At 42.9% G+C, this 26,051-nt stretch overlaps 1 protein-coding gene across 4 annotated transcripts in view; it reads right to left on the bottom strand.

The window, feature by feature from the left end:
* The window catches only part of RIMBP2 (RIMS binding protein 2), a 374,947-nt gene that overhangs the window by 111,521 nt on the left and 237,375 nt on the right, over nucleotides 1-26,051 (bottom strand). For all 4 annotated transcript variants that reach the window (XM_054006698.1, XM_054006700.1, XM_054006701.1 and 1 more), the window contains exon 8: nucleotides 13,422-13,544. In XM_054006698.1, coding sequence (XP_053862673.1) covers nucleotides 13,422-13,544 — 123 coding nt within the window. The remainder of the gene's footprint in view (nucleotides 1-13,421; nucleotides 13,545-26,051) is intronic.

The following is a 26,051-nucleotide window of genomic DNA, read 5'->3' as shown; positions in this document are numbered from 1 at the left end:
TGGCTGGGAGGGAGGAGGGGGAATGCGGGCGCTCAGGGGAGGGAGCGGAGTCAGGGCGGGGACTTTGGGGAAGGGGCGGGGAAGGGGATGGGAGCGGGGTGGGGCCAGGGCCCCGTGGAGTGTCCTCTTTATTTTTTAAATATGGTAACCCTATTTTCAGAGAGTTAGCTAATTCAGCACATTCTGGTACTTACTCCTCAGCTGAGTTAGTACATCCTGACATGACAGAAGGAATAACTACATTTCTTTCTTAACATGAAAATCAGACTTAATATTCTTCAAACCTTTCCAGAGATGGGAAACCAGCTGGCCATTTTTAAGCTAAGTTTTTCCAGGGTAAAATGAGAATTAAATAATACCCAGTTAATTCCATCCATTTCCTGACATACATTAGGCCGAAGAGCATGCAAAAGGTTATTGTTATTTGCACTGTAATAGTGTCTAGGATCCCCAGTCCCGGGTCAGGACCCCACTGTGCTAAGCTCTGTATAAGCAGACCCAAAAGATGGTCCCTTCCCTAAACAACTTACAACCAAAGTATAAGACAAGAGACAACAGGTAGATGGAGAGCATGAAGAAACAGGGAGATAAAATTGATCAGCATGATAGGCAGTGGTCTCAGCACACTACCTGCCTGGCCACTGTAAGTTTTTTGTAGGTATCCCAGCACAGGCGGATTTTAAGAAGGGATTTGAAGGTGAGCAATGAGCTAGGTTTGTGCATGTTTACAAAGAGCTTCAGAGATTGACCATAGATCTGTGAAACTGGGGTTGAAATTCATATCCAAACCAACTTTCTTGTGCTACATTCCTGATTCTATTGTTAAAAATGGTGCTGCACAGGTACCATGAAACCTTAGAAATATTACCCTATTTGATAATGTGGTTTGGACATAACTACATAATTTATCATACATAATACTCACACTGCATATGTTAATGTCCCTCCCAATACAGAAATAAGACAGTTAAGTACAGTCAGAAAAAACATATATATTGGAAACTGTAAAGCTGTCCCCACTATTGTCAGTGGTTAAATATGTGATTAAAACAAGCACCTGTAATTCTTTTAAACTAAGAGGAGTTTTTATCATTCAATCTGTCCACATCTCTCTAAAAATACCACATATTTGCAGAGCTGTCTGGATAGCAAAGCCTCTGGAGCAGTAAACTGCCTGCTTCTCAATACCAGTCCCCAAACTATGCCTCTACCTCCCCAGAGAGCTCTGGAAACTTTTATCGGGGATTTTCTTTCAGTACCTAGCGCATGAGTTGAAAAAGATTAATTAAACCAGAAAACTGCAGCTCAGGGTGTTTTGTTCCCAGCCAACACTACAGAGAATTGATATGCAATATTGTGAATGCTTGAGGTGTGGGAAGAGGAACCCTAATGAAGGAAGAGTTCTGGGAGAAAAGGAGAGTGACCTAACCCTTTGGTTCCATGACACGATGTTTTCTAATGCATCTCCCCAATCACTGGCCAACAGAAAGTAACTGCAACTGTGAGGGGGAAATGGCAGGACTACTATACAGGTAGGCTTGGAAAAATTCGATTTTTATCAGTAAATATCCGTGAATGTTGATTTCACCGTACAAACACAGATGAAAAGGTATCTCCATCAATAATAATCAAAATTTACAAATAGTCAAAGTAAGGAAAAAGCTGCTTGAGAACTTATTGAGAATTTGATTTAAAGATATTTACTCTGAATACTTTGACATGTGATGTTGACAATGTGTGTTTTAACTGTAATAAAGTTTAATGTTTTGAATCTCAACATTTACTGCCATTAATTAAATATTGTCAGACCCCACCCCATTCTCTTATCCCCCCCAAATTTCCTGCAACTGTGAAAGTTTAAATGAATAAATATAGAAAAATTCTTAAAATAAAAAGATATTATTCATCAAAATTATTTACTTTTTTTTGCCATTATATATACGCCAAGTAATTTGTTGCAGATGGGTTAGAAATAGATCAGACAAAACAAGTCCACCTGCACTCAGCTTCCACTGTACCAGGCCTGCATCATTATATCAGCACTGACTCTTACCGTCCCATCTCCCCATGACCAGTCACTTTACTATCACCCAAACCTGCCCTTTCCTCATTATCCTCAGGGCTAAAGCCCTTGTTGATGCATTGAAGATTCGGCCCCCTTATCCATCCTCATTTTTGCCTCTGACTCTTCCAAGCCAAAAATGTCACCGCTGAGGTCATATTCCTCTCCCACCACCAGTGCCGGCTCCAGCTTTTTTGCTGCCCCAAGAGCCCGATTGAGCTGCCGCCGAAGTGCCGCCGCTGCCGCTCCGGACCTGCCACCCCGACAACGGACACACTGCCGCCCCTTTCCATTGACTGCCCCAGGCACCTGCTTCCTTCGCTGGTGCCTGGAGCCGGCCCTGCCCACCACTGAGACAACATCACCACCCTTGGAAGTCCCTCGGGCCTTTTCTAAACTGCAAAGGGAACACAGAACTCACACCAATGTAAGTGTGCTCTGTGTACATTTTGCTAAACTAAACTAGTCTGGTAAGAGATATTCCCCAGAATGCAACTGGACAGACAGACTGAGTAAACAAGTTTGGGGAGACTGAAAATTACTTGGGCCACAGTAGCACCACAGCTCTGATTCTGAGCATTACTTCACTGATTGTGACCTCAGCTTGCAATGCTAACTAGGGATAGGTTCCCTTAAAGGTACTAGTGTGAGCCTTTGCTTTCTCTTGTGAAATCCCCAACCTCCCTCCTGCCTTCATGTGCTACTCAGAGCTGCTGGTTTGCTGCAAACTACAGTCTATGTGCTGAACTCCACCGCAGGGTGTAGAAAGGGGCCAACTTCGGAAATCTGTTGACTATAGTGCAGAGGGCAGGGATGCTGTGAAATAAGTCCCTTCCATGTCTGGCCAGGCCAGGCCAGGATTTAGGGAGAACATGTGTCATGACACTAGAAAACACAGTCTCTCACCAGTCTGGAAGTTAGAAAGCCAGGGAGAACTATAGGGTCTTTTACCAGCAGCGAGGTAGTGCCATAAATGTGTAATGCGGTGGATGCTCTACTAGGTGCAGTACCACTTGATACTGCTGCGGGACTTCTAGTGCGTATGGTGCCGCCCTAGCCTGAGTCCCTACAAGCTGCAGTGCAACTGGCCTCTTAAAGTCCCCTGGCCTCCCCAGCACCTAGACTGCAGGCAGCAGAGGGATGAGGCACAGAGCAGGGAATAGAGGATTTTGTGGGGCTAGCCACCAGAGGCACGGTAAAAGGCTATCTGCACATGCTCCTGCCACCCCAGCCCAGGAATCCCTGCAGCAATTGAGCTACAAGCAGTCGAGGGTTGAACACAGAGCCGGGAATATAAGCTTCTGCAGGACTAGACATTTTTTCTCATAGAAACATGTTTGTGAAGGAAAAATCTGACTTAGAGGAACATCCCAAACACTGCCTTTTCTCTGGCTTTTGAGGCATAAGAGGATCCAAAGACCCCAATAGTATGTAGTAAAACTATTTTTCAGGGGGAGGGATAGCTCAGTGGTTTGAGCATTGGCCTGCTAAACCCAGGGTTGTGAGTTCAATCCTTGAGGGGGCCATTTAGAGAACTGGGGTAAAAATCTGTCTGGGGATTGGTCCTGCTTCGAGCAGGGGGCTGGACTAGATGACCTTCTGAGGTCCCTTCCAACCCTGAGATTCTATGATTAACCACAGTCAGTGGCTTATGGGACACAAAGCTACTTTAGGATCTTTAAACAACTGAAAAAACTAATTATCGTCAACAAGCTAAATGTCATCTTTATTCAATTACTTCCTCTTTCTCCTTACACAAAAAAGCATTGTTTGCTAATGCATTACAAAGCAATCTTTCAATGAAATGTTTGTGTACTGAGACAATGTAGCTACATGATAGAAGGGATGGGAATAGTTCCCAATGACGAAAATATTGAAAAACACTTGTCTTATAAAACAAGGAGCAAACACTGTACCTGCTTCACTCAGACCCATATGCATAAACTGAACATTGGGTTCAGAAGCATTCCCTAGAAACGGGAATCATGTGAACCTCGTGAAATGAAACATGCAAAAGACCACCAGTAACAGACAAACTCCTGTCTTAAAAGATCACCCCAAAGTATCCCCCAGTGTACTGAGTACCGTGATACTTGGGACTGTTCCTTTAAGGGCTGAGTTTCCAAAGCAGTGAGTCTGAGCAGAACACTGTGAAGCTCTTGTTGTTATGCGGAGCCAGTTGGAACTAGCACAGAATAAGGCAAGCGCCTTAACCACTCAGTGATCACTGAACACCATCATTTGAAGACCCATCTCTTGAAGTGGCCAGTTTCGGTAGCTATTTAAAATAGGCTACAAAAACAGCAGTTCCTAGCCTCCCTTTTAGCTAGTTCACTAAACTTGCTGAGTCATCCATTCCCACCTACCTCCCAGCATAGTTTTGATGCCATTCAGCACTTCCACAATCGTTGCTCAAAAAAAGAAAAACAAGAAAAAAAAAAGAGGCTTAGGGCTTAAAGCCAAGAGTCTAAAATGTTCTCTTAATCCCCTCGGGCTTGATCCCACCAGGTCATGATTGAGGTGAGCTGGGAAGGAGCAATCTGGCAAAAGTACTCTCTTTAACAATAGCCCAGAAGAATAAAAGACAAGAGATTTGCTTTTGGTGAAGACTCAACAACCCTTTATCTCGTTCCTTAGAAAACGAGCCCCAGGAAATCTCAAAAAAGAGCAACGAAGCAGACTATAAAAAGTGACATCAAGATTTAAGGTCAGGTACATGAGGCCAGTTCATCATCCCACCAGCCACCAGCTTGCAGAGGTTTGGCTCTGATAAAGACAAGGCATTGCTAAAAAAAAAAATCCATAAAATAGAGCATCCCGAATAAGAGCCATTTATAAACTGAAACCTTAGGCGGTTTTTGTCCAGAAGCTAAGGAGCCACTCTGAGCCATCATCTGTTTTTAATAACTTTATATTGGCTTAACATCTTTACCGAGAAGTCTAGTAAAATATATGACACATTATGACGACCTCTCATGACTTTACTGGAGCCATATATGAAGAAAATAGGGCACTGGAAAATAGAGAAATAAATACTGCAGACTTGAAGGGAGACTTTAAAGTAACTGATTGACTTGGTGGATGAAAACTGCTTCAAAGAGGGAGTAACAGTGGCTTATCCACTGAGGTATGGCAGGAATAGTCATGCCAAAATAAATTAATAGCTGATTATCCTGTTACTACACCAGAAACTTCAGAGGAAGAAATAAAATGCCAGACACTTCACAATAAGGTGTGATTTGTGTAACACTACAGTTTGAGAGAAATATCCTCCTCACTCCAACTAATAAGCAGCTTATAACCTGTATATCGAGCCTTTAAATTTTGTTCTAATTAATATAACTCTGGATGCTCTTCTTAACCACGTATATATTTAACCCTGCTTTAATATCAGTAAATTATTTGTCTCTACAATAGCTTGCAGTAGTGAGTATCACAAGTTAACGGTATGTTGCATTAAAAAGTATTTCTTAGACTTCCCAAATCAATATCTTCAACCACCCAAATATTCAGTTCACCCACTTTCCCCACAGGCCGGTAAAAAACGATGGGCTTTGCATCATGCAGGCCCTGAAGTCTAAGAGACCAAGCACAGGGAATCAATTTCCAAAGTCAAGGGGCTCTCCTGCTAAACACCCGTCCACTACCCTTTCCCACTGAAACTAGGAGAGATCCTCCTTGAGCACCAATGCTGATTTCAACTGTGACAGTAAAAAGCCAGCTAAGCATACAGAGGTCCAGTGTGTAGCACATTTCCTTCAGCGTTTATTGCGTAAGAGGCAAGCTGTAGCATGTTCCACTAGCTGGAGCAGCTCTGTGGCCTTTGCTTTCATCCTTAGGTAGAGTACATGGTCAAATTTTCTTTGGACAGATCCTGTGAATCCTTTATATTGTTTTCCCATCTCCATATCAACATCTCTGCCTGGGTAACAAAAAGAGCGCAGCTTTATAACTGTACTCAGGGAAGACCGAATATGACCCTCTAGTTTCTTTCTTGGAAGCCACAGATTAAATGTGTGTTCATGATCATTCAAAAGACAGAAGAAAAGTGGGTGGAGGGAGACAGAAATGTGTATCTGACAGGGAAATAAGCATTCACAAGTGGGGCTGTGGCTCAGGTAGTGAAAGAGGGTTACGTGGGAGAAGTCACAGAGGAGAAATTTTAGAGAAACAGTTTTGTTGGTTATAACATCTTTAGTAAATGAAGCATTACAAATTACTTTTACTTTTAAATGTCAGCTCGCAGTATGCCAGACTTCTTCCTTAACAAGAGGCTTTGGGGAATTCACCTGTGAGAAAGTGTTTCATTTATGGAGGAATACATGAGATTGGAGAAGCCATAAACTGGAGGGAAATTGTGTGGTTTACTTAATTTAGTCCCTAGTTTTTCACCTTTGGATTAAACCTGAGAAGAATAAATGCTGCGTTACTTTGATTAGATAATTGCAATAAGTCCAAAATAGATTATTTTAGCCATAACATCTGACACGGGGAACACAGCTGGTAGTTACAGGTTTGTCTGAGAGTAAGAGTTCAAGGCATAGCTGAGTCCCTAGCAGATCTAAATGCATCTTAATGCTCTTGGCTCAGGGACTCATGGAAATCTATTTTAAAAGTTTGCCCTCAGAACACTTTACAGACAAAATGGGAATTTAGGGAGCTCAGCACCTCATAGGATTGGCCCCTAAAATGGCCCTGTTGAAAGATGTTATATCGACAACACACTGAAGATATCTATTGACAGACAAGCTGGGGAACAGCAGAACAAGTTTCCTCACACTGCCCTGCCAACGCATCTCAGCTCTGACCTGGAGTGTCCATCTTTAGAAGTAAGAAAGGGTCACTCTCTTTGGCTCATTCTATCTTTAGCTTTCCTGCTAAACAGCCAACAAAGGGGCCAATCAGTGCCAATCATGGTCATGGAAAATGTGATATGGAAAACGGTTACAGCGGAACTATTATAATAGACAATCATTACAGTAGAAATTTAATCAATAAAAAAGTCTGTGGGGAACATGTTTTAAGTTTAGAGATGGAATAAGTTACAATTACCCTCAGATGGCAAAATTCATAAGAGAATTTGAACTTCCCCAAAGTTCGGGGCTGTTTGGATACAATGATTTGATTCAGCTGACCATGTCGTTCAGATTCAGATCAAAACATCAACAAAACTCAAGGGTGGTTTTGGTTCAAGTACCACTTTATTATATTATGGCTGGGGCACTTTTAAATGCAGCTTCCTTGGATGCTGTCATCACAGAAATTCTCTTTTCTTGTAAAAATTCCAATTCCTAGCATCTCAGTAGCACACATTTATCAGAAATGCTGATTACTGCCACACAGCAAAAAGGAGATACGGCTCCACATGTAATGTTTTGCTCCTTAGGGGAAAGGCTATAGCACAACAAGATGTTGCTGCTTTGCTGCAATCCAGCCGATCTTAAGGAAAATATCTAAACAGAGGGGTTGCTTTGAAGATCAGAGAAAGGGAGTTTTAAATTTCACAAATATTAATTTATTTCACCTGTATTTCCAATAGGTTTCAGAAAAGAACAAAATGCATTCAGTTGCCCATAGCAGCAAATTCACCGGGGTCATGCTCACTTTTGTCTCATACAAAGTATCAGGGAAAAAGCACTGATACCGTTACAAATGTTCTTTTAGTGGAAACCAAGTCAACAGCACTTTCAAACAAAGACCCTGAATCAGGGTCTGCTCTACAACAGTATAAAATGGAGTAATTCAATTCAAGTCAATGTTTGCTAAATTCCACATCCAAGCAGTGCTGAGGTGCATTCTCCATCAGATTACCTTCCTGAATTGTGCGTATGTTTTTACTCTTTTTTGCAATAATAATCAATAAATAAGCCCTCAGCTTGCACCCATCTGCCTAGCAGAGTTGCAAGTGCAAAATATATATCTATGGATCTAGTAGACGAAATATATACTGAACTAGAAGACAGGTTTTACTGCTCACATCAAAGTCTACCCGTGTAAAAGCCCAGCCAATAACAGTTCTTATTTTGACACTAAACTTGATTAAATGCAAATTACTGTCAATTCACAGCAGTCTATTTTTTCAGCTATTTCATGAGCCATGGATTTACAGTTGATTTCCTTTTTTCTTTTTTGGTTTTCTTCTCTCTGCTACATGCCCCTGGAGTCAGTGAAGTTCTGCATCTCTCTAGCTTGTGTCCCAGGTTCATTACATGTGGATCCTGGCCAAGTCCCTTGTGAAATGAGCTTTGGTTTTCTGTCACGGTCCATGGCAAGTGCTAGAGCACGGATCAGAGTGGCGTAGCACATCATTCAGCAGTGTTTGTGGAGTTGTCAGTTTTCTATTCCCCAGAAGCCCAGGAAGGAAATAACACAAAAAGGAAATTAGCTTGCAGCTCAAGAGAAGGCGTCCCTTCTTGCTCAGAGGGAAGGCCACGTTGGTCTCAGGCAGAGGGCAGTACATCATACCTCCACTCGAGTATGCAGTTTAATTTTCCTTTTCCATTACATGTATTTTTTATTTGCACCAGAATTTTCAATTCGTTCTGCTGGTGCCGACTGTCCACTGGCAACTAGAACACTATTAATCTCCTTCAGAGCAATATTCAGGGTAGTGAAGACCCGCCAAATCGACAGCAGATCGCTCTCCAGTCGATCCCTGTACTCTGCTCCCGACAAGAAGAGTAAGGTAAGTCGACGGGAGAGTTTCTCCCGTTGGCCCCCCGCGGTGTAGACCCCGCAGTAACTCAACCTAAGATACGTCGACTCCCGCTACGTTATCCATATAGCTGGAGTTGCGTAACGTAGGTCAACTTACCGCGGTAGTGTCGATGTAGCCTGGGATGGTTAGGCTTGTGCAGCAGCCAGCTTGACTCTGACATTCCCACAGTTCTCTAGTGGTTCACTGAGATGTAACTTGTATGCATTATTGATCCCCATCTGTTAAATTGAAAACCTTTTCTTCGTCTCTCAGTCAACATTAAATAAAAGCTATGGAGAGGGGGTTTGGAAGGGAACGGTCATGAAAGTGCAGCAACACAATGAGATTTCTCCAGGTTAACGATTAGAGAGGCAGGCACCTGCTTTCATCATCACACGTATCTCCAAAGACCCAAAATCAGCTTCTGCTGCAGCCAATGGCAAAACTCCCATTGAGGTCAGTGGGAGCACAAATCAAGCACCAAGTCTTTGCCAAACCCTTTTCAAAATACATGGTTGGCATCTACAACTAGAGCTGAGTGAATAACTGATTTTTTCGGTTCAGTGGCCAAACCAAAAAAATCAAAAAAATAATTTGACTTGTTTCAAACCCAAAGTGAATTTTTCCAGTTTCTCTCAACAAAATGCAAAAACTCCCACAATTCTGTTCAGGTCAAACAAAACATTTCAAAAATGTCGTTTTAAATTGGCATTTTTTGTTTCAAAAATGGTGATTTGAAGTAACATTGCCCAAACACTTTGTTTCAACATTTCTGAATTGTTTGTTTTCGGGGGGGGGGGGGGGGGGAGGGGGAGGAGGGAGGGGAGGGTTGGACAAAACTATCAGCCAAATCGGACCACAATTTGTGAATAGTTTCCAAGCATCGAAAAAATATTGGCCAGTTCTATCTATGACAAATATCAGCTCAAGCTTGCCAGCATTACTAATCAAACATTCTTTGCAGAAAAATCTTGTTTGTAACCTTGAGAGTTCACTGAAGAACTCAGTCCATCTATTTTTATTTCTAGTCCAGATACTCGCCTCTTCTTCCTCTATTTCATCTCTTCTTTGCTCACTGCTTCAGTGGTTTGAAAAGGGAAAACTTCGGGTTTTTCACCTTGTCAAACAAGCCACAGCCTGGCACCCTGTCAAAAGAAGCTCAACATTGGATCAACATTTCATTCGAACTGTCTGAACACATCCTTCGTCTTTCCGGACTGTGAAGGTATATCCGACACACAGGCTGTGTTACAATGTGCTTTTCTCTTAAAAATTACCACTGAAGCACTACCAGCAATGCAGCTCCACCATTGTTAGAAACAGTGGTAGCTCTAAGGTCCCCGTGTTTTCATTCCTGTGTCATGTGACCCTTTTTATAACACATCTAGATGATGTGGTAAAAACCATGGGAAAGGCATCTGTAAACTAGGTCCACTTGCCTGACCACTTCTCACTCGAGCACATCTGTGCTTTCTCTCATGCTGCCCATCTTTGCATTGGAAAAGCTCCCTGGTAAAATCTCTGAAGCTGCCACCTCCCTGGCAAAATCCCTCCTCCAAAGCTAACTTTGCTTGAATGCCTACAATATAGCTGCCAGCTAGCACTGGCTGGGCAAGTGATGAGCTGTGGCTTCTCTTTTCCTAATCTGTTTTACTGTTCACTCTGACCTCATCCTCTCAACTCATCTCCACTCTGTTTGTCTGTTTCATCCAGATGACACAGCCCATCACGTACACACTGGGAGCTCTCCAGGTCAGAGGCTGCCTTCGTCGTTAGATGTCTGTACTGCACCTAGCACAATAAGGCCCAAATCCTTGACTGGAGCTCCTAGCCTTTCCATAAAAGAAAGGAACAACAACTGGGGGGAAATTTAAGAAAAAGCCCAGTGAAGACAACACCATGGTTTGTTGGTCTTCATCTTCAGAAAAAACTGAGAGCTCCTAATTAAGACTCTTGCGTCTTCAGTACAGCCATAATTCACATTGCATTATACAGATGCAAATTACAAGCTGTGAGAGGTGAACATTATAAGAATACAGAAAAGGATATATAAAGATTCATAACTCAATTTACAATGAACACGAATAGCCAGATTCTGACAAAATACATGAATAAGGGTATCACAATTTGGCCCTACCATCTGAGTCTATTAAAGACACACCAAAATCAACCACCTATGGAGAACATTCAACAGAATTCTGCCTTTAGTGAATCAGAATACAAATATACACATTTTAAAAGCTACAGTGTGGTAGGATGCAACTATTGACAAATCCTGACACAGCAGAAATGGACAACTGCTACAGTGACTCCTCATGTAAAGTCGTCCCAGTTAACGTTGTTTTGTTGTTACGTTGCTGATCTATTAGGGAACATGACCATTTAAAGTTGCGCAATGCTCCCTTATAATGTTGTTTGGCAGCCGCCTGCTTTGTCCACTGCTTGCAGGAAAAGCAGCCTGTTGCAGCTAGCTGGTGGGGGCTTTGAACCAGGGTGGACCGGCCGCCCCCCGCTCCCTTAAGTTCCCTGTGCAGCGGCCGCCCAGCAGGCTATAAATTGCCGGCAGTTCAGCTGTCCCCCCCTCCACTGCCATGTGCTGCTCCTGCCCTCTGCCTTGGAGCTGCTCCCAGAAGCTTCCTGATTGCTGTGTAGGGGAGGGGAAAGATGGGGGCTAATGTCAGGGTGTCCCCCTCCCCCCTACTCCTGCCCCCCGCTTACCCCTTCTCCATATGGAGCAGGGTGGGGACAGGGCTCAGTACGCTGGCCACAACTGCTGTCTCAACTTCCTGATCTTTTTAAAGGCAGTGTACTTAGAAAGGTGTCAGCGTACTTATAGGGGCAATGCACATCTCTCTCTCTTTCTCACACACAGGGTGTGTGTCTCTGTCTGCCATGCTGTCTCCCCTCCCTCCATTCATGCTGCCTTGTAGAGTGTGAGGCTACATTAATAATGATTTGTTAACCCTTGAGGGCTCAGCTGAATGCTAGTTCATCATTTAGCAGTAAGGCATTCCCTGGGAAATATCCTACCTTCTTCCACCCTCTAACTTTACCACCTCCACCAAGCTTCACAATCATCATTGCTGTGTATAGTATTAAATTGTTTGTTTAAACCTTATACTGTGTGTGTATATATATATATAGTTTTTTGTCTGGTGAAAAAAATTTCCTTGGATTCGCTTAACATCGTTTCGCTTAAAGTAGCATTTTTCAGGAACATAACGACAACATTAAGCGAGGAGTTACTGTATCTGTGTTCCTACAGGATGCAGCCACTAGTGGAAAATGAAATTATGTGTTGATTGAATTATTTAATGGAAGCAATGCTACACATGCTATTATACAATCACCCCCTAAGCAGAAGTATGATAGTGCCCTTAGCATACTATAAAATCCCAGACTGAAAGGATTAAATGTGTGATTAAAAATAAAGAGAATTTGTTAACGTTTAAAAGGACGTGTCAAACTGATGACTCTGCAAAGTGAAAACCTCTGTGTCTCTACAAAACAGCTGGAGCATGGACACCGGCTGCGTAAGCTTCTTCCACAACAATTCAGCCTCAATCTGGAGGGATCACATCTGGGGTGAGAGGATACACTAGTCTCTGTGGTTCTCAGTCCTTGATCACTCTTGTAAGATTTCCAATAGTCATGGAATTAGATCCAAATGTGGCAGTGGGCTTTATTTGGTGTGTTGTGGAGACCTGTCCATAAGGAACAGGACTGACACCCACTAGCTTAATTCACCAGGTTAGAAACAGCATTCAGCTGGCAGTGACTTTCTATCACTACCCACATGGACAAGATTTGACCCCATGACAATCTCTATGCCATGGCCATCCCCGAAATCCTTCACCCACACAGCTGGTTTTAATACTTTCCTCCTCATATCAACTTGATTCCCATTCAGTAACTATGTGCTCAAATCACTCGAACAGCAATTTATAAAATCCTAAATGCAGCTATAATTTATTTTATATCCCCTCCCTTTTAGTTTGATGACTCCCTCAAAGTGGTATCTTCATTATTTATTTCATTTTATTACAAGACCATCAGGGGGAAAAAAACCCAGTAATAAAAGTCATCTTTATCTAATGGTCAGGAAGGCCCCAAGTATCAGGGGGTAGCCGTGTTAGTCTGTATCTACAAAAACAACAAGGAGTCTGGTGGCACCTTAAAGACTAACAGACTTATTAGGGCATAAGCTTTCGTGAGTAAAAACCTCACTTCTTCGGATGCATCCTCAGAATTGCACAAGCAAATGGTGTTTGTTTGTGGATGCATCCGAAGAAGTGAGGTTTTTACTCACGAAAGCTTATGCCCTAATAAATCTGTTAGTCTTTAAGGTGCCACCAGACTCCTTGTTGTTTTAGGAAGGCCCCTATTTAGCAAAGCACTTAAGCACATGTTCAAGTTCCAGTGACTTCAAGTGCATGCTTAAGAGTTTTGCTGCATAAGAATGGACTTACTTGTGCTTGAAGTAATCATCATCATTGTGTTCCCATAAGTGTTTTGCTTAATTGGGATGCTATACAGGCAACAGAATCATCAGAGAAAGCATATTTCTTCTAGCATTCTATTTCAGCCTCTTACATTTGAAATGAAGAATATAGGCAATGTTATTAGACACTGGGTTACCAGACTTCATTGTATTAGCCATACCTTTAGGACCTGCTCTAAGTTCTCCAGCTTGGCTTGGAGCTGGTGTTTCTCCTTCACAGCCAAATCTCGTTCTTTGGTCACTATGGTGAGGGTTTCTCTAAGCTGAACATAGTCTGATTTCACCTAAAAATATAAAAAAGTAAAATAAAATAAAAAGGAAGAGTGAGAGGTAAAGTACTCTCAATGTAGACAGTTTACCAAGAGAAAAGCATATCTGAAACAAACACCATTTGCATGTGCAATTCTGCCCAAAGCCATCAAATGGGGACAGGAAAAAATATAAAGCAGAAAATAAGAGATAAGAAACAAAAGCAAAAACTGAAATCAGGTAAGGGGTTAAACTTGAGTGAAAAAAGGAAACAGTACAAGAAGGAAATCATGTGAGTATATCATGTGCATGCAAATACACACATGCACACACTCACTCTCATTTGGTATGGTTACAAACAATCTAACAATCAAAATTCAATTAGGCATAAGTTAAAAAACTAAAAGGAAAAGGCTAAAACATATACCAGTAAATACGCAAAATAGATGAAAGTAACTCAGATCAAATAGTTTTGTTACACCTCACTCCACCCTCACCTTTTCGTCTGTACGTTGTGTATCTCCAATCCTGCACAGAGATCTGTTAGTGTAGCTTTCTGATACAGTGTTACTCCAGGCAGATGTAGGAAGCTGCTTTAGACAATGCAGCTGTTTGCAGGATCAGAACCCTCAACTGTAAGCTCTGAGGCCCTGGTCTAGCAAACATCGGTGCACATGAGTAACTTTATTAATGAAGATATTTCCATAGATTTTAATAAGGCCACTCGAGTGAGTAGAGATACACACATGCTTAAGTGTCTGCCGTATCAAGCCTTGTGTTTGTAAAGTGTCTACCACACTGGTGTTCTATAAATAAGAGCAGCGTCCTATAATTCTTCCTCCTCTCCTCCTCATCTGAGATTGCAGAGATGGGAGTATAAACAGATCATACATATACCATTTCTGATTTAATCTTCTGACTTCATCAAGTCAGCCTGTTCTAAACTAATAATAAGCATCAGCAACAGAGCAGAGTTAAAATGTATAATCAAATTATTTTCCGTTCTGAAGGAAAAGAAATATTCACATGCAGCAAAAATTGTGTTTTCCCTTAAAATCTTTGCACATGTCCTATTTCCAAATAAGACAATGTCATGAGGTTAAGTTATTCAGCAAATAAGGCTTAACTTCTTATTTAATTTACCCCAGAGTTAGCTTAGCCTTTCAGTGCAAGTAACTCAATACAAAATAGAGGATTTTGGGAACCTTCAAGTCTGCACATAATATGGAGACTGTGTAATATGTATTACACATATACATTGTGTATTTAGAAAATAAATTATTCCATCAATATTCCATGGACCAGTTCTCTTCCTTGACCTTTTGATCCATATCCTCAGCTAGTGTAAACTGGTTTCAATGGAGTGTACAGTGTGAGAATCTGGCCCTTTACCTCCTGACACTGTCTAGGTTTAAGCACAAACAATAAGTCCAGCAATGTAACAATTACAGAGTATATCACATCAGGAATTGACATCTTCAGAACATAACACCACAAAGAACATTAACAATTCAAACCCACTACTAATAGATACATAAGTAAGATATATAGCGTTCACCTAAACTTAACAAACACACATCTTCACAATGCTGCTCGCAAGGACATAAACGAAACAAAGCCCATACCATTTTTAGCTCAATAACAGTCTGGACAGCATCTGTTTTCTTTGTCCAATTGACAATCAGAAATGTAACAGTGAAAGCAGGATTAGTGAATGCAGGGCTGGGTAAGGGAAGAAAAGGCAGTGCAATAAAATTATAGGGGAAAATATGTGTAGGCTCCGACTGTGGGTCAAAGTTAGTTTCTCCTTTCCAACACAGCTATAGAGGGGACAAGTTCTCTTTTTGTTTGATTAGTAAAGCTGCATTTTTTTAAATCCAAAGACATTAAACAACCTCCTACAAGGATGTCCATTCAGAGAAACCTTGAAAAACCACATTTCCCCTCTGGCTCCAGTTTGTTAACTCGTGAATTTCACAATGGTTCAAATTGAATCTAAACTGTTCAATGTAACCCTGCTATTTGTCTTTGGAGAGGGCTTTTCAGAGTGCAATGGACTGGAAAACAGAAAGAACAAATCTTGTTTTCCATGAGAACTAATGTAATTACCATCAACCTCAGGAATTTTTTTCCTCTCTATATATTTTATTTTCCCTTTCCATTCAAAACTCTTTACAATAGGAGACATATTCATTTAAACAATGGATTTTCAGAAGTTATTAACTTCCTGCATACTTGGTATTGTCTTTCGCTGCTCAGATTGCTTGATGTACATTGTAAAATTAATGTGGTGGGGAAAGGGAGGTGATGAGACTTTGCCATTGACAATGCAAGCGTGTTATTGTCTGTGATTCTCAGTTAATTTACTAATGACGGATGAAGCAGAAAGGTTTGGAGCAAACTCCAAGAGGGCATGTACAGTTCAGCATGAAAAAAATAATTATTTAATTGTGATAACTGAAAAATACTGGTCTCGAACCAGGACCAAACTAAGGTCGTTACACGAGGCACCCAATTCTGTCATCTAAAAATATACGGCAGGTAAAGAAGACACACACAAAAAACACACAAAAGAACCAAAAATTGGGGAATAACTTGGGATGAGAAAAAGAGAGTGAGAAAGAGAGAGATTAGAGGGGGAGAGAAGGAGAAAGTATAGATAGATATCTAAGGGGTTGGGAGATGGGGGGAAGGGTAAAGAGAACATAGGAATGTGAGTCCAGGAAGAGAGGTTGAGAAGATAGTGTCCTGGAATGGGAAGAGAGCTATTATGAGTGAGAGTTGTCATGATAGACATGACAGAAGAGACATCATAATAAATAGTGTCAGAGGAGGAAGGGAAGATTTTGTAAAGGATGTCTTTAGTGGGAAGGACGTGAGGAGAGACCAAAGGAAGAAAAAGACTTGGGACAGGTTGTAGGTAGACCTGAAGTAAAGGCGAAAAAGGGAGTGGGGAGATTACATAGGAACTGGGAGATATGGGGAAACCGAGGAAAGGGAACTAGGGAAAGAAAGCAAAAGTAGAAACATAACAAAAGGTAACAAGGAGTCTGGTGGCCACCAGACTCCTTGTTGTTTTTGTAGATACAGACTAACACGGCTACCCCCTGATACATAACAAAAGGTGGGGGGCAGAACAGAGAAATGACACGAATATAAAAGAAAAAGAATGAAAGCGAAAGGACAGTCAGAGAAGGAAATAAAGAAATGGTAAAAGGAAGAGAAAGGCACAATGAAACATGCATTTCTTTAGGGCTATGCAACTTTATTTTGATTTTTTCATGCTGCTATATGTTTTCAGATACAGTTCATAAGGAATGAAGGGGACAGGAAAGGTGATGTACTGGGGAAGGCACAGATAAGGGCCTGAGTCTGGGTTACAAAGGTAACTTGCCAGTAACTGTGGATGCTAATTATAGCTGAGAGGAGATATTTGGAGGGCGTGGGAAACATGGCTGTATGTACTGTGGGAGGCAGGACCATGAGAAGGCAGGAGTGTGGTGGCATTGCCTCACCATACACACATGAAACATCATGATGCAACGCTCTTAGTGTTGTTTCACAACTACGTGTGCAAGCATTACTGAGGGCACCCTAAATCTTAAGATTGGTCTTCTAAAAGGATGAGAACATCTGCCTATTGACACACAGAAAGTAACTGCAGTACCTTTATAAAAAGAAATGAAAGTAATAGTAAAATACGCTTTGTGTCTTGAGCTTGTGATGGTGTCGTCTAGTGGCTGCTCCACAGAAAGGACAAGGATAATGCTGCCAACGATGACAAATCTCCTTTAGTCTAGGGGTTAAAAGTTATAAGTCTATCCATTTGGATAAGAAGGATCTCGATTCTAGTCTTTGCTCACCTATGTGGGTGATTTATATGAGGACTGTATCAGAGAAACACATGGTTTTGTTAAAATAAGAACTTCCTGCAGTAAAGTTAGAAGATGACAAAGAAATGGCAACCCAGTGGTACAGAAAAGGCAATTTTAGGGCCAATTTATTTTGGTTTTAAGATGTGGGGCTTGTCTACCAGGGGAAATAACCCGGAATAGCCATTGTGGAATAGCTATTCCACATGAATTTCCAAGTGGACACTCTTGCTCTGTGCTAAGAGTGTCTTTGTGCAGTTTAGCATAATCCACGATGGAAGTGGATTAGGCTGCGAGTGTGGAACAGCTATTGCACTTTAAATGCACATGCTAATTTATTTCACAAAAGCTTTCCTCTGTAGACAAGCCTTTAGTGATAGCCTACTACCCCACGGTAAGCATAAGGTTCATATCTATTACTGATGACAAACTGACAAGTCAGATGGAGTCATAATTAATCCAGCATTTTGAATTAGTAAGAAGGTGTTTAACTTGTTAGTGTGGCCTAGTGGATAACTCACTAGAGCAAGACTCAGAAGGCCTGGGTTCTATTCTACTGCCACTGGCTTGGTGGATAACCATGGCCAAGTCACTTCACCTCCCTGTGCCTCCATGTACCCATCTATAAAATGGAGATGATACTAACCTCCTTTGTAAAATGCTTTGAGATCTATGGATGAAAAGCACTATATAAGAGCTAAGTGTTAATTGTTTCAATCTCCAGGAGAGAGAGATATATGATATAGAAGACAGATAGATGTATGTATACTTCACTCATTAACAATTTTCTCAAGAAGCTTATTCATAGTCAATTATATCTAATATGATATATCTACATCATAGTTAAGAGATCTACCTACAATAATTGTATTTGAAAATACAAACTAAAGTCAGATTCTAGTCTCACAACTCATTTTTACCAGTATAACAGAGAAGCATCAGACCTAATGTCCTATTTGTTGGAGTGCAACTTTGTATATTCATAAATTTATCATTTTCCTTAATAATAAATCTTATTCTATAGTGTGGCTGATAAACATCCCTATTAGATTTTAACAAGGGATTACATGGCAATATGGTACATCCATTTACCAAAGGATTTCCAATTTCCTTTTGTCTACTAGTAATAGTTATCTAGATTTTTAAAAATGTTTCTTTGACGTGTTGGTGAGTGTAGCGGGGTAGCCACCCGCTCCTGCCTGGGAAGGGTTAAAGCCAGCCCTGCAGAGGGCTGGGGCTGGGGCTGTGGAAGGAAAGACCTGGGCTGATCGGGGGAAGCAGCTGCAGCTGGGCCACGCCCCAATCGGAGCCCAGCTGGCCCTCTAAAGGCTTGAGCCAGGAGCAAGGAGATACTCTCTCTCTGCATTCAGAGAGAGAAGGGCCTGGCTGCAGGGAGCTAGGGACAGAGTACCTGAGTGGAGCAGGCCTGGGGAAAGGCAGAGGAGCTGGGGAGCTCCAGCCTGGAAAGTCCCAGGCTGTGGCCTAGCACTGGGCCAACAGGTATTGGGGGTTGCAAAGGGCAGCCCAGGGGTAGGCCAAGGCAGCAGGTCCAAACCCAACCTTGCCAGTGATGAGTAGCTTATACTGAAGTCTGCCCCAGGGAGCAGGGGCTAGTTGCTGACTGGCAGTGGCCTTATTCTGAGGCAAGGTGGGGGACAGTGGGTGGGGGTTCCCTGGGGAGGGGAGACCCAAAGAGAAAGGGGTACTGCCAGAGGGCAGCCCCCCAGATAAAGCTGCACCGGGTCCTCGGAGGGACAAGGGGGCCAAGAGGCAGCGGTAAGGTGGATCACTGGATTGCAGAGGGCGCTCTGGAGCTGTGACAAGCTAATTCCTGGAAGAGACCAGCAGGAGGTGCCAAAGGTGTGAGTCTGCATCCTTACAGTGAGCATTGCATGTTTCTGCTGTGGATTTTTTTTTCACATGGGAAATAAAGGGCCCTGGGACCAGACAGCACATTCCAGAGTTCTTCTGACAATGTACCTTGGGAAAATTTGTATTACAGATGTGTGGAATCTGCAGATGTTTTATCTGCCTGTCAGACAGAGAATATTTCATCCAAGGATCTCGAAGCCCTATAAAAAACACTTTAGCTTAATGATTTTCCAAATGGTCCTAATAATCTGTATCTAAACCTGCTCCTTTAGAGGTTCAAGACTTAATAAACAAAGATCTCTGCATATTTTCATTCTGCACCTTGGGAAGAAACAGAGGAAACATGTCTCCATAAATAATAATATTTTGTACTTCCACAGCACATTCTAACCAGGACTTTCTTCTCCTGAGGATTTTGCATTAAATCTCACAGACAACTGTGATCTGATTTCCTATATACAGTACCCAGAACAGCAGCGGAGTGTTCCAGGAGTCTATCACTCCCTTATTTTTGTTTTCCAAAATATGCACTAAAAGTGATTTTAATGATCTCTCCGACAAGCTGTCTGTTTAAGAACATATGGGATATGCCTGAAATTGAATTACAGATTGAGCATATCTAACAAAGCCCCCAGTGGCAAAGACAGTTGACCTAGATAGATCCATAGTAAACAGTCATGATTTCATGAGAGAAACACTGGGAACATTTTGCTCTGTGATGACTCTGCGTTAAATGCACACAAATGAGTGTGTCATCCACAAAGCTTTTCATTCCATATATTACCCCACATCAAACACTTCTGTCACTTGGGTTGGTTACAAAATCTAGAATATTAATGAAGCATCTTCAGTTTTTTGTAATACTTAAATCCAAAGACTATGGAGTTACTAGAAAAATACCACAGTTTATTTCATTGGTAAGGAGCTCATTTAGCCAAGCAGTGAAAGAACATTTTTCCCTGTGCCAAATACAGTTTACTTACACTGATAAATGCTCTCTGCAGGCCTGCAGTTTATTCTGCCATAGGCAGACCACAACTGCCGAGATCAGACTAATTTACCTGTTACAGAGATAAGCACCGTAATACTCTGCTTTAATATTGGATGTTGGTGAACCAGCCAACTTCTCATACTACTATCTCTGAGAAAACATCATCCCATATAAGGAAGAGGTTACATTTTTCTGTTCATTATTGTTCATATAAAATACATACGTTAGAAACATTCTGAACATGCAATGTACACACTACCCATGTTTATATATGCATATCAGCAAGCAATCAGAACCTACATAAACTGCACTCACTTTCAGTATGCAAAACCTGCATACATGCATAGTGAAGGAACTTCTCCCCTAGGCAAAGGGCCAGCACAAGAGCTATGCACAATTAAATACCACTTAAGACTTATTTTGGAGGCTTAAGTGTTGTACAGTCTCTGTAATGCCCTTTGCATAGGAATGAATTTTTCACCCTTTGTGCTGTGCACAAAACAGTTAATGGTTCCTCTACCAGTTTGGCCTGTTTTCACACAAAATTGCCCTGGTTGTATGCATATATCCTTATTTGTGTCCATAGAATTGCTGGGCCAATTTAGGTGCTTGTTTTTCAAAATTCAGTCTTAATGAGTTAAAAAATAAACCCTATACAAAAAGAAATGAAAATGGTTCTTACTGTGATTTGTATGTGACCATAATGAGTTTATTTTAATGTATTCTTTCTCTTTGAGGGCTGATCTTTAATGGTGTTAAAACTCTTCCTATCTTTAATACGTAGCAGTTGTATAGAGGTTTACATTTTCAAAAATACTAGACTAACCCATACTCCCAAATCCCTCTGGCTATTATCAGTGAAAATGAGGTACAGAAGGTTACATGATTTGCCTAAATCCACACAGCAAATCTAAGGATAGAATTCCTAGGTCCCAGCCCTGTGCTTAGACCACTACACCCTTCTGCCTCATGGCTGTTTTTTCTGTCTAACATTAGTTTATTTTTCATTACACTTTAAATTTTTCTATTTCACAGTTTTTCCTAAAAATACTTCCTTACTCTATACCCTCCAATTAATTATTTTTGCCCTATCAGTTTGAGAAGGCGACATTGCTCATGGGAGCCTACAAAAATATTCCACACAGAATATTAAGTATTTTTGTATTGGAATACCAATTATCTCCTTGCAGACTTTGAGGAAGGAGCAGAGCAAAACCACCTCTGTGCATCTGTAATTAAGAATCCTGATAATGAATTTCACTCTCTTAATCACAGCTACAAGTGAGCCGATTGCCAAGCCTGACTTGGAAAGCAGAGCGAGAACTTGTGCTAGGAAAATGGCTCCATACATGCTGAAAGCTTTCTCTGTATTCCATAATATTGTCCACACCACCCAGGGTCGGCTCTGGCTTTTTTGCCGCCGCAAGCAAAAAAAGCCTCCCGCCGCCCCCTGCCGGGGAGTGCAGCAGGAGAGGGCGCCAAACCCGGCCGCGGCCCCGCTCTCCCCGGCAGCCGGAGCACCGGGAGGAGGGCGGAGAGCCCAGCCGGGGCCCCGCTCTCCCCGACCGGCCAGAGCGGCGGGGGAGGGCGGCGAGCCCTCTCTCCCCAGGTGAGCGCCCTCCCCCTCCAGTTGCCGCCCCAAGCACATGCTTGGAGGGCTGGTGCCTGGAGCCAGCCCTGACACCACCACACACACTCAAATTGCCATAGCTCCATTGACTTAAGTATAGAGACAGACCCTCACCTGCCTAAACTGTCATCACTCCTCAGTTGCTTTACATTGTCATGTACGTCAATACAGCTTTGACAATGTACACCAACTGAGGATCTACCCTTTGGTGCCACAATAGCATTGTTTGGTGAGGGGTCTCAGTCTTGGCCTCTGATGTCACAGCTCTTTTCCTGGCACTTAGTGCAAGAATTTGGAGGGCCTGCTCCTGCTTTCATTGAAGTCAATGGGAAGTTTTGCAGGACTGGGCCTAGAGACTTTTAAAAGCCCCAGGTGTGTCTGAGACCTGCTCCACGAATCTCCTGGATGGGTATTTGTGCTTGGCCACTAGCCATGTTTTAAAGGAGCTCACCACAGGTGCTTCAGTCTGCAGGTAATAGTGCCTGTGCTATGTCAGGGCCTAAAGTGTAGAACCCCAAATAATCCATATCTCCTAACTTTAAAAACAGCTTAGAACAGTTTTATTCTGAGCAATTTGTTCTCTTTTAGTTTGACTGCTGTTACCCTATTATCTCTTCCTTCTGTCACATTTCGGTTTTTCCTCAGGCAGTCACTTCATATACAATTGGCTTTATTTTATTTTTTTTAAAAGGTCTTAGGGGACAGATCTTTGAATTTTCCTTTTTAAAATGGGTGGAATTCAGACTGTAAGCTCTTTGGGGCGGGGACTATTTTTGTTCTTTGTACAGTTCCTGGCACAGTGAGGCCTTGGTCCGGTCCAGGACTGGGGTTCCTAAATACTACAATACTAATACTACTAATGGGTTAGTTTTAACCTATAAAGCCCTACATAGTGTGGGTTAAACGAGATGTAGTTTCTCTCTGCCTGATATACTGTCACAATCCAGATATCCAGAAGCAGTGGAGCTAGAGCCCCTTTAATCTATAGGAGATGGAGCTGCTTGCGGGTCATTCCTGGAGAAATCCTCTCTTGGTTGGCCAGAGCCCAGATTTGTTAACCTTCAGGCATGCTGCAAAACTCATCTTTTCTCCTTCTTCGTTAACACAGCTGGGGAGAGTGTGTGCTGAGGTGGATCTACTTATGGGAAATCCCTTGTTTATAGTTATACTGTCATTTTGAATGTAGGGGATAGGTACCCAGAGCACTACATGAGTTTCAGTGAGCTGTATTTTATACATCTTAAGAAACAAACAAACAAATAAATAAATAAAAACAATTGGTGAAATCTGTGCTTCCCCACAGAAAAATGGACTTTCTGACAGGGAAGCAAAAGGAAGACACAAGAGCGGTCATGTGACCCTCCCCAGGAGTATCTTTTCGGGGCCCACGGCAACCAGCCGAGAGATAAATCACTGTGGGGCAGGAGGCAGGATTGAAGTCAATGGTAGTTTTGCCTCAACTTTAATGGGGCCAGGATTTCACCCTTTGTATTTTAAATTTGTTTTTGCAAGGTTGTTCAGTACCTTGAGCAGAGAGAGGTGCTTTGTAGGTATAATTTATTATTATTACTATTACAACTACTACAACTACAATAAAGGTAATTAGAGCTAAAATGCTTCAATACTTTCTTAAGCCTTCCCTGCATTAGCCACACATGCTACATTTGTCTGAGGTAGAATGTAAACTGCATGGGAAATGGACCTTATCTTTATGTGACTAGTGAAGGGTACACTTGGCGAGCTCTGTAAACAACGGTAGTGGGGAAAGGATGATGCTGGAACTAAGCTAGAAAGGTATTTAGAAGAAAAACCATCATGACAGAGAACCACTAGACAGATGGGGTGGATAGATCTAAATAAGCCATATGGCCTCATTCCATCCCAAAATAATAATATGCCACTGATTTATATAGGAACCACTTTGATTCCTCTCCAATCTGCTCTGAAGAGCAGAAAATTTCAGTTCTGTTTAGAGACCATGTGCTATGTATGAAGTCGTACAGTACATGTATACCACCCTCTATTCTCAACCGTTCACCTTTATCAACCAGCCCGGGCTGGCTCAGGGATTAAACAGCACAAGTTTTAGCTCAGAATTTCAGTCCTGATCCTACATATTTGAAATATGCACTTCAAAGGGGCCTAAGTGAGCTAGGCAACCAACTCCAATTAATCTTTGATGTTTGCAGTGTTCTTGCAGTCTCTGATATGAGTTACTTCTGGGGGAATTCTGTGCCACGGCGCATGTGCAGAATTTAAGTCCCCTACAGATTTCTTTGCTTCCCCACAGAAAAATGGACTTTCTGACAGGGAAGCAAAGGGAAGACACCAGACCAGTCATGTGACCCTCCCCAGGAGTATCTTTTCGGGGCCCACGGCAGCCAGCCGAGAGATAAATCACTGTGGGGCAGGAGGCAGGATGGATGGCTCCTACCCTGCACTGGGCTCAGCTGCTAGTCTCGGCTGGGCTGGGGAGGACAGGACTTCCTCTTCCCCTGCATGGCATCCAGGGCTGGGTCAGACCCACCCCCCAGATTTCTCCCCTGGCTGCAGGAAGCTCTGCAAACTCCCTCCTCCCCTGCTTCCTGCACCCATTGCTCCTTAGCTGCAGGGAGAGGGATCCCTGTACAGGGAGCTGCTCCCCCATCCGCCCAACCCCCATGAATCCAGACCCCCTCATACCCAGACCCTCTTGCCAAGCCTCACCCCCCACACTAAGCCCCACTCCCCGTGTACCTGGACCACCCTGATGAGCCACCCGCACCCAGATCTCCATCCCACTGAGCCCCAACCAGCTGCACCTAAATCCTCACCCCACTGAGCCCCATTCCCCTAGCATCTGGACCTCCCACTAAGCCCCCACACTGAGATCCCCTGCTGAATTCTATCCCCACACCCCCAGACCGACCCCCCCCTTGCTGAGCCCCAACCACCTTCACTCAGACCCCCCTGCAGAATCCCATTACTGTTGCACCCAGAACCCCCCAACAAGCCTCCCGCACCTGGATCCCCCACTGAGCCACCCACACCCAGATTGCCCCACACAGAACCCTCTCAACCCACACCTGGATCCCCCCACACTAAGCCCCTCCACACTTGGATCCTGCCTTGCTGAGCCTGCCTGCCCATACCTGGTGCACCTGGCATGGATGGGCAGGGCCCTGGGTGTTTCGGGAGCAGGCTCGGTTCTTACATTGTGTCAGGGTTGGGTGCAGCCTCACCGCTGAGTCTGTGTCCTGGGGGGAGCTGCACGGTGATCTCCCACCTCTCTGTAGCCAGTGGCCTGTGCTCCCAAATGTGCTGGAGCCTCCACACTTATTGACAAATAAAATTTGCAGAATTTTAAAATATTGTGCGCACAATTTTAGTTTTTTTGGTGCAGAATTTTTAATGTTTTGGCACAGAATGCCCTCAGGAGTAATGAGTTATGTGCACGACTAGCCCTCTAAGCCAATGTGAGAATCCAGTCTAGAGTAATATTTTTTGGCTCAATTTAAACTTGTTTAGGGTCTAGATTGTGTGTATCCCTTGTGCAGCCACAAGGTACCTCTTTTCCCATCTCACATGCTCCATGCACGGTCAGTTAAAGTTGTAACCCCTGCACTCAGGGAAATGCAGGGACAGTTCCCTTGGTGTCCCTCCCTGGGGGAGGAGGCACATTGCCCCAAACTGCCTCACAGTACAGGCCAGGCACAGCAGCCAACAGAGAGAACTCTCCTAAAGGATGATGCAGCTTTTTCAATTTTTCTGTGCACCGAGCCAGTCAGGGTGGGATTGTGCCTTGTTTGGGCATAATCTCTCCTTACACTTCTTCTGGAGCAGCGCAACACACACACACACATTCACTCACTCTCACTCTCTCGGCAGATGGCTAGATGCTACAGCTTGGCCCTCAAAAGCCACAGCTAACCACTCATGGGAAAGGTTTAGTTTGTCATGGTTTTCTTGTCAGATCTTGCTCCAGTTGAGGCTTATAGCTAGACTGAGTGCAGAGCTCCAGGGGAAGGTTCCAGAAGGACTGTGCCTCAGGAACCACAATCTCTTCCTGAGTTCCTAGGTGGACAGAGGTAGAGCACAGGTTGCACCAGTCATAGGTCCCAGACTTGCATCCTCCCCAGCCATTTCAGGCTGAGGGGTTTATGAACTTCCTCAGACACACTGTCCACTAGGCAAGCAC

This window comes from Malaclemys terrapin, chromosome 16, assembly GCF_027887155.1.
Source record: "Malaclemys terrapin pileata isolate rMalTer1 chromosome 16, rMalTer1.hap1, whole genome shotgun sequence".
Lineage (NCBI taxonomy): Eukaryota > Metazoa > Chordata > Testudines > Emydidae > Malaclemys > Malaclemys terrapin.
The sequence above is the reverse complement of the archived record's forward strand: the minus strand, read 5'-3'. Positions and strand labels throughout refer to the sequence as shown.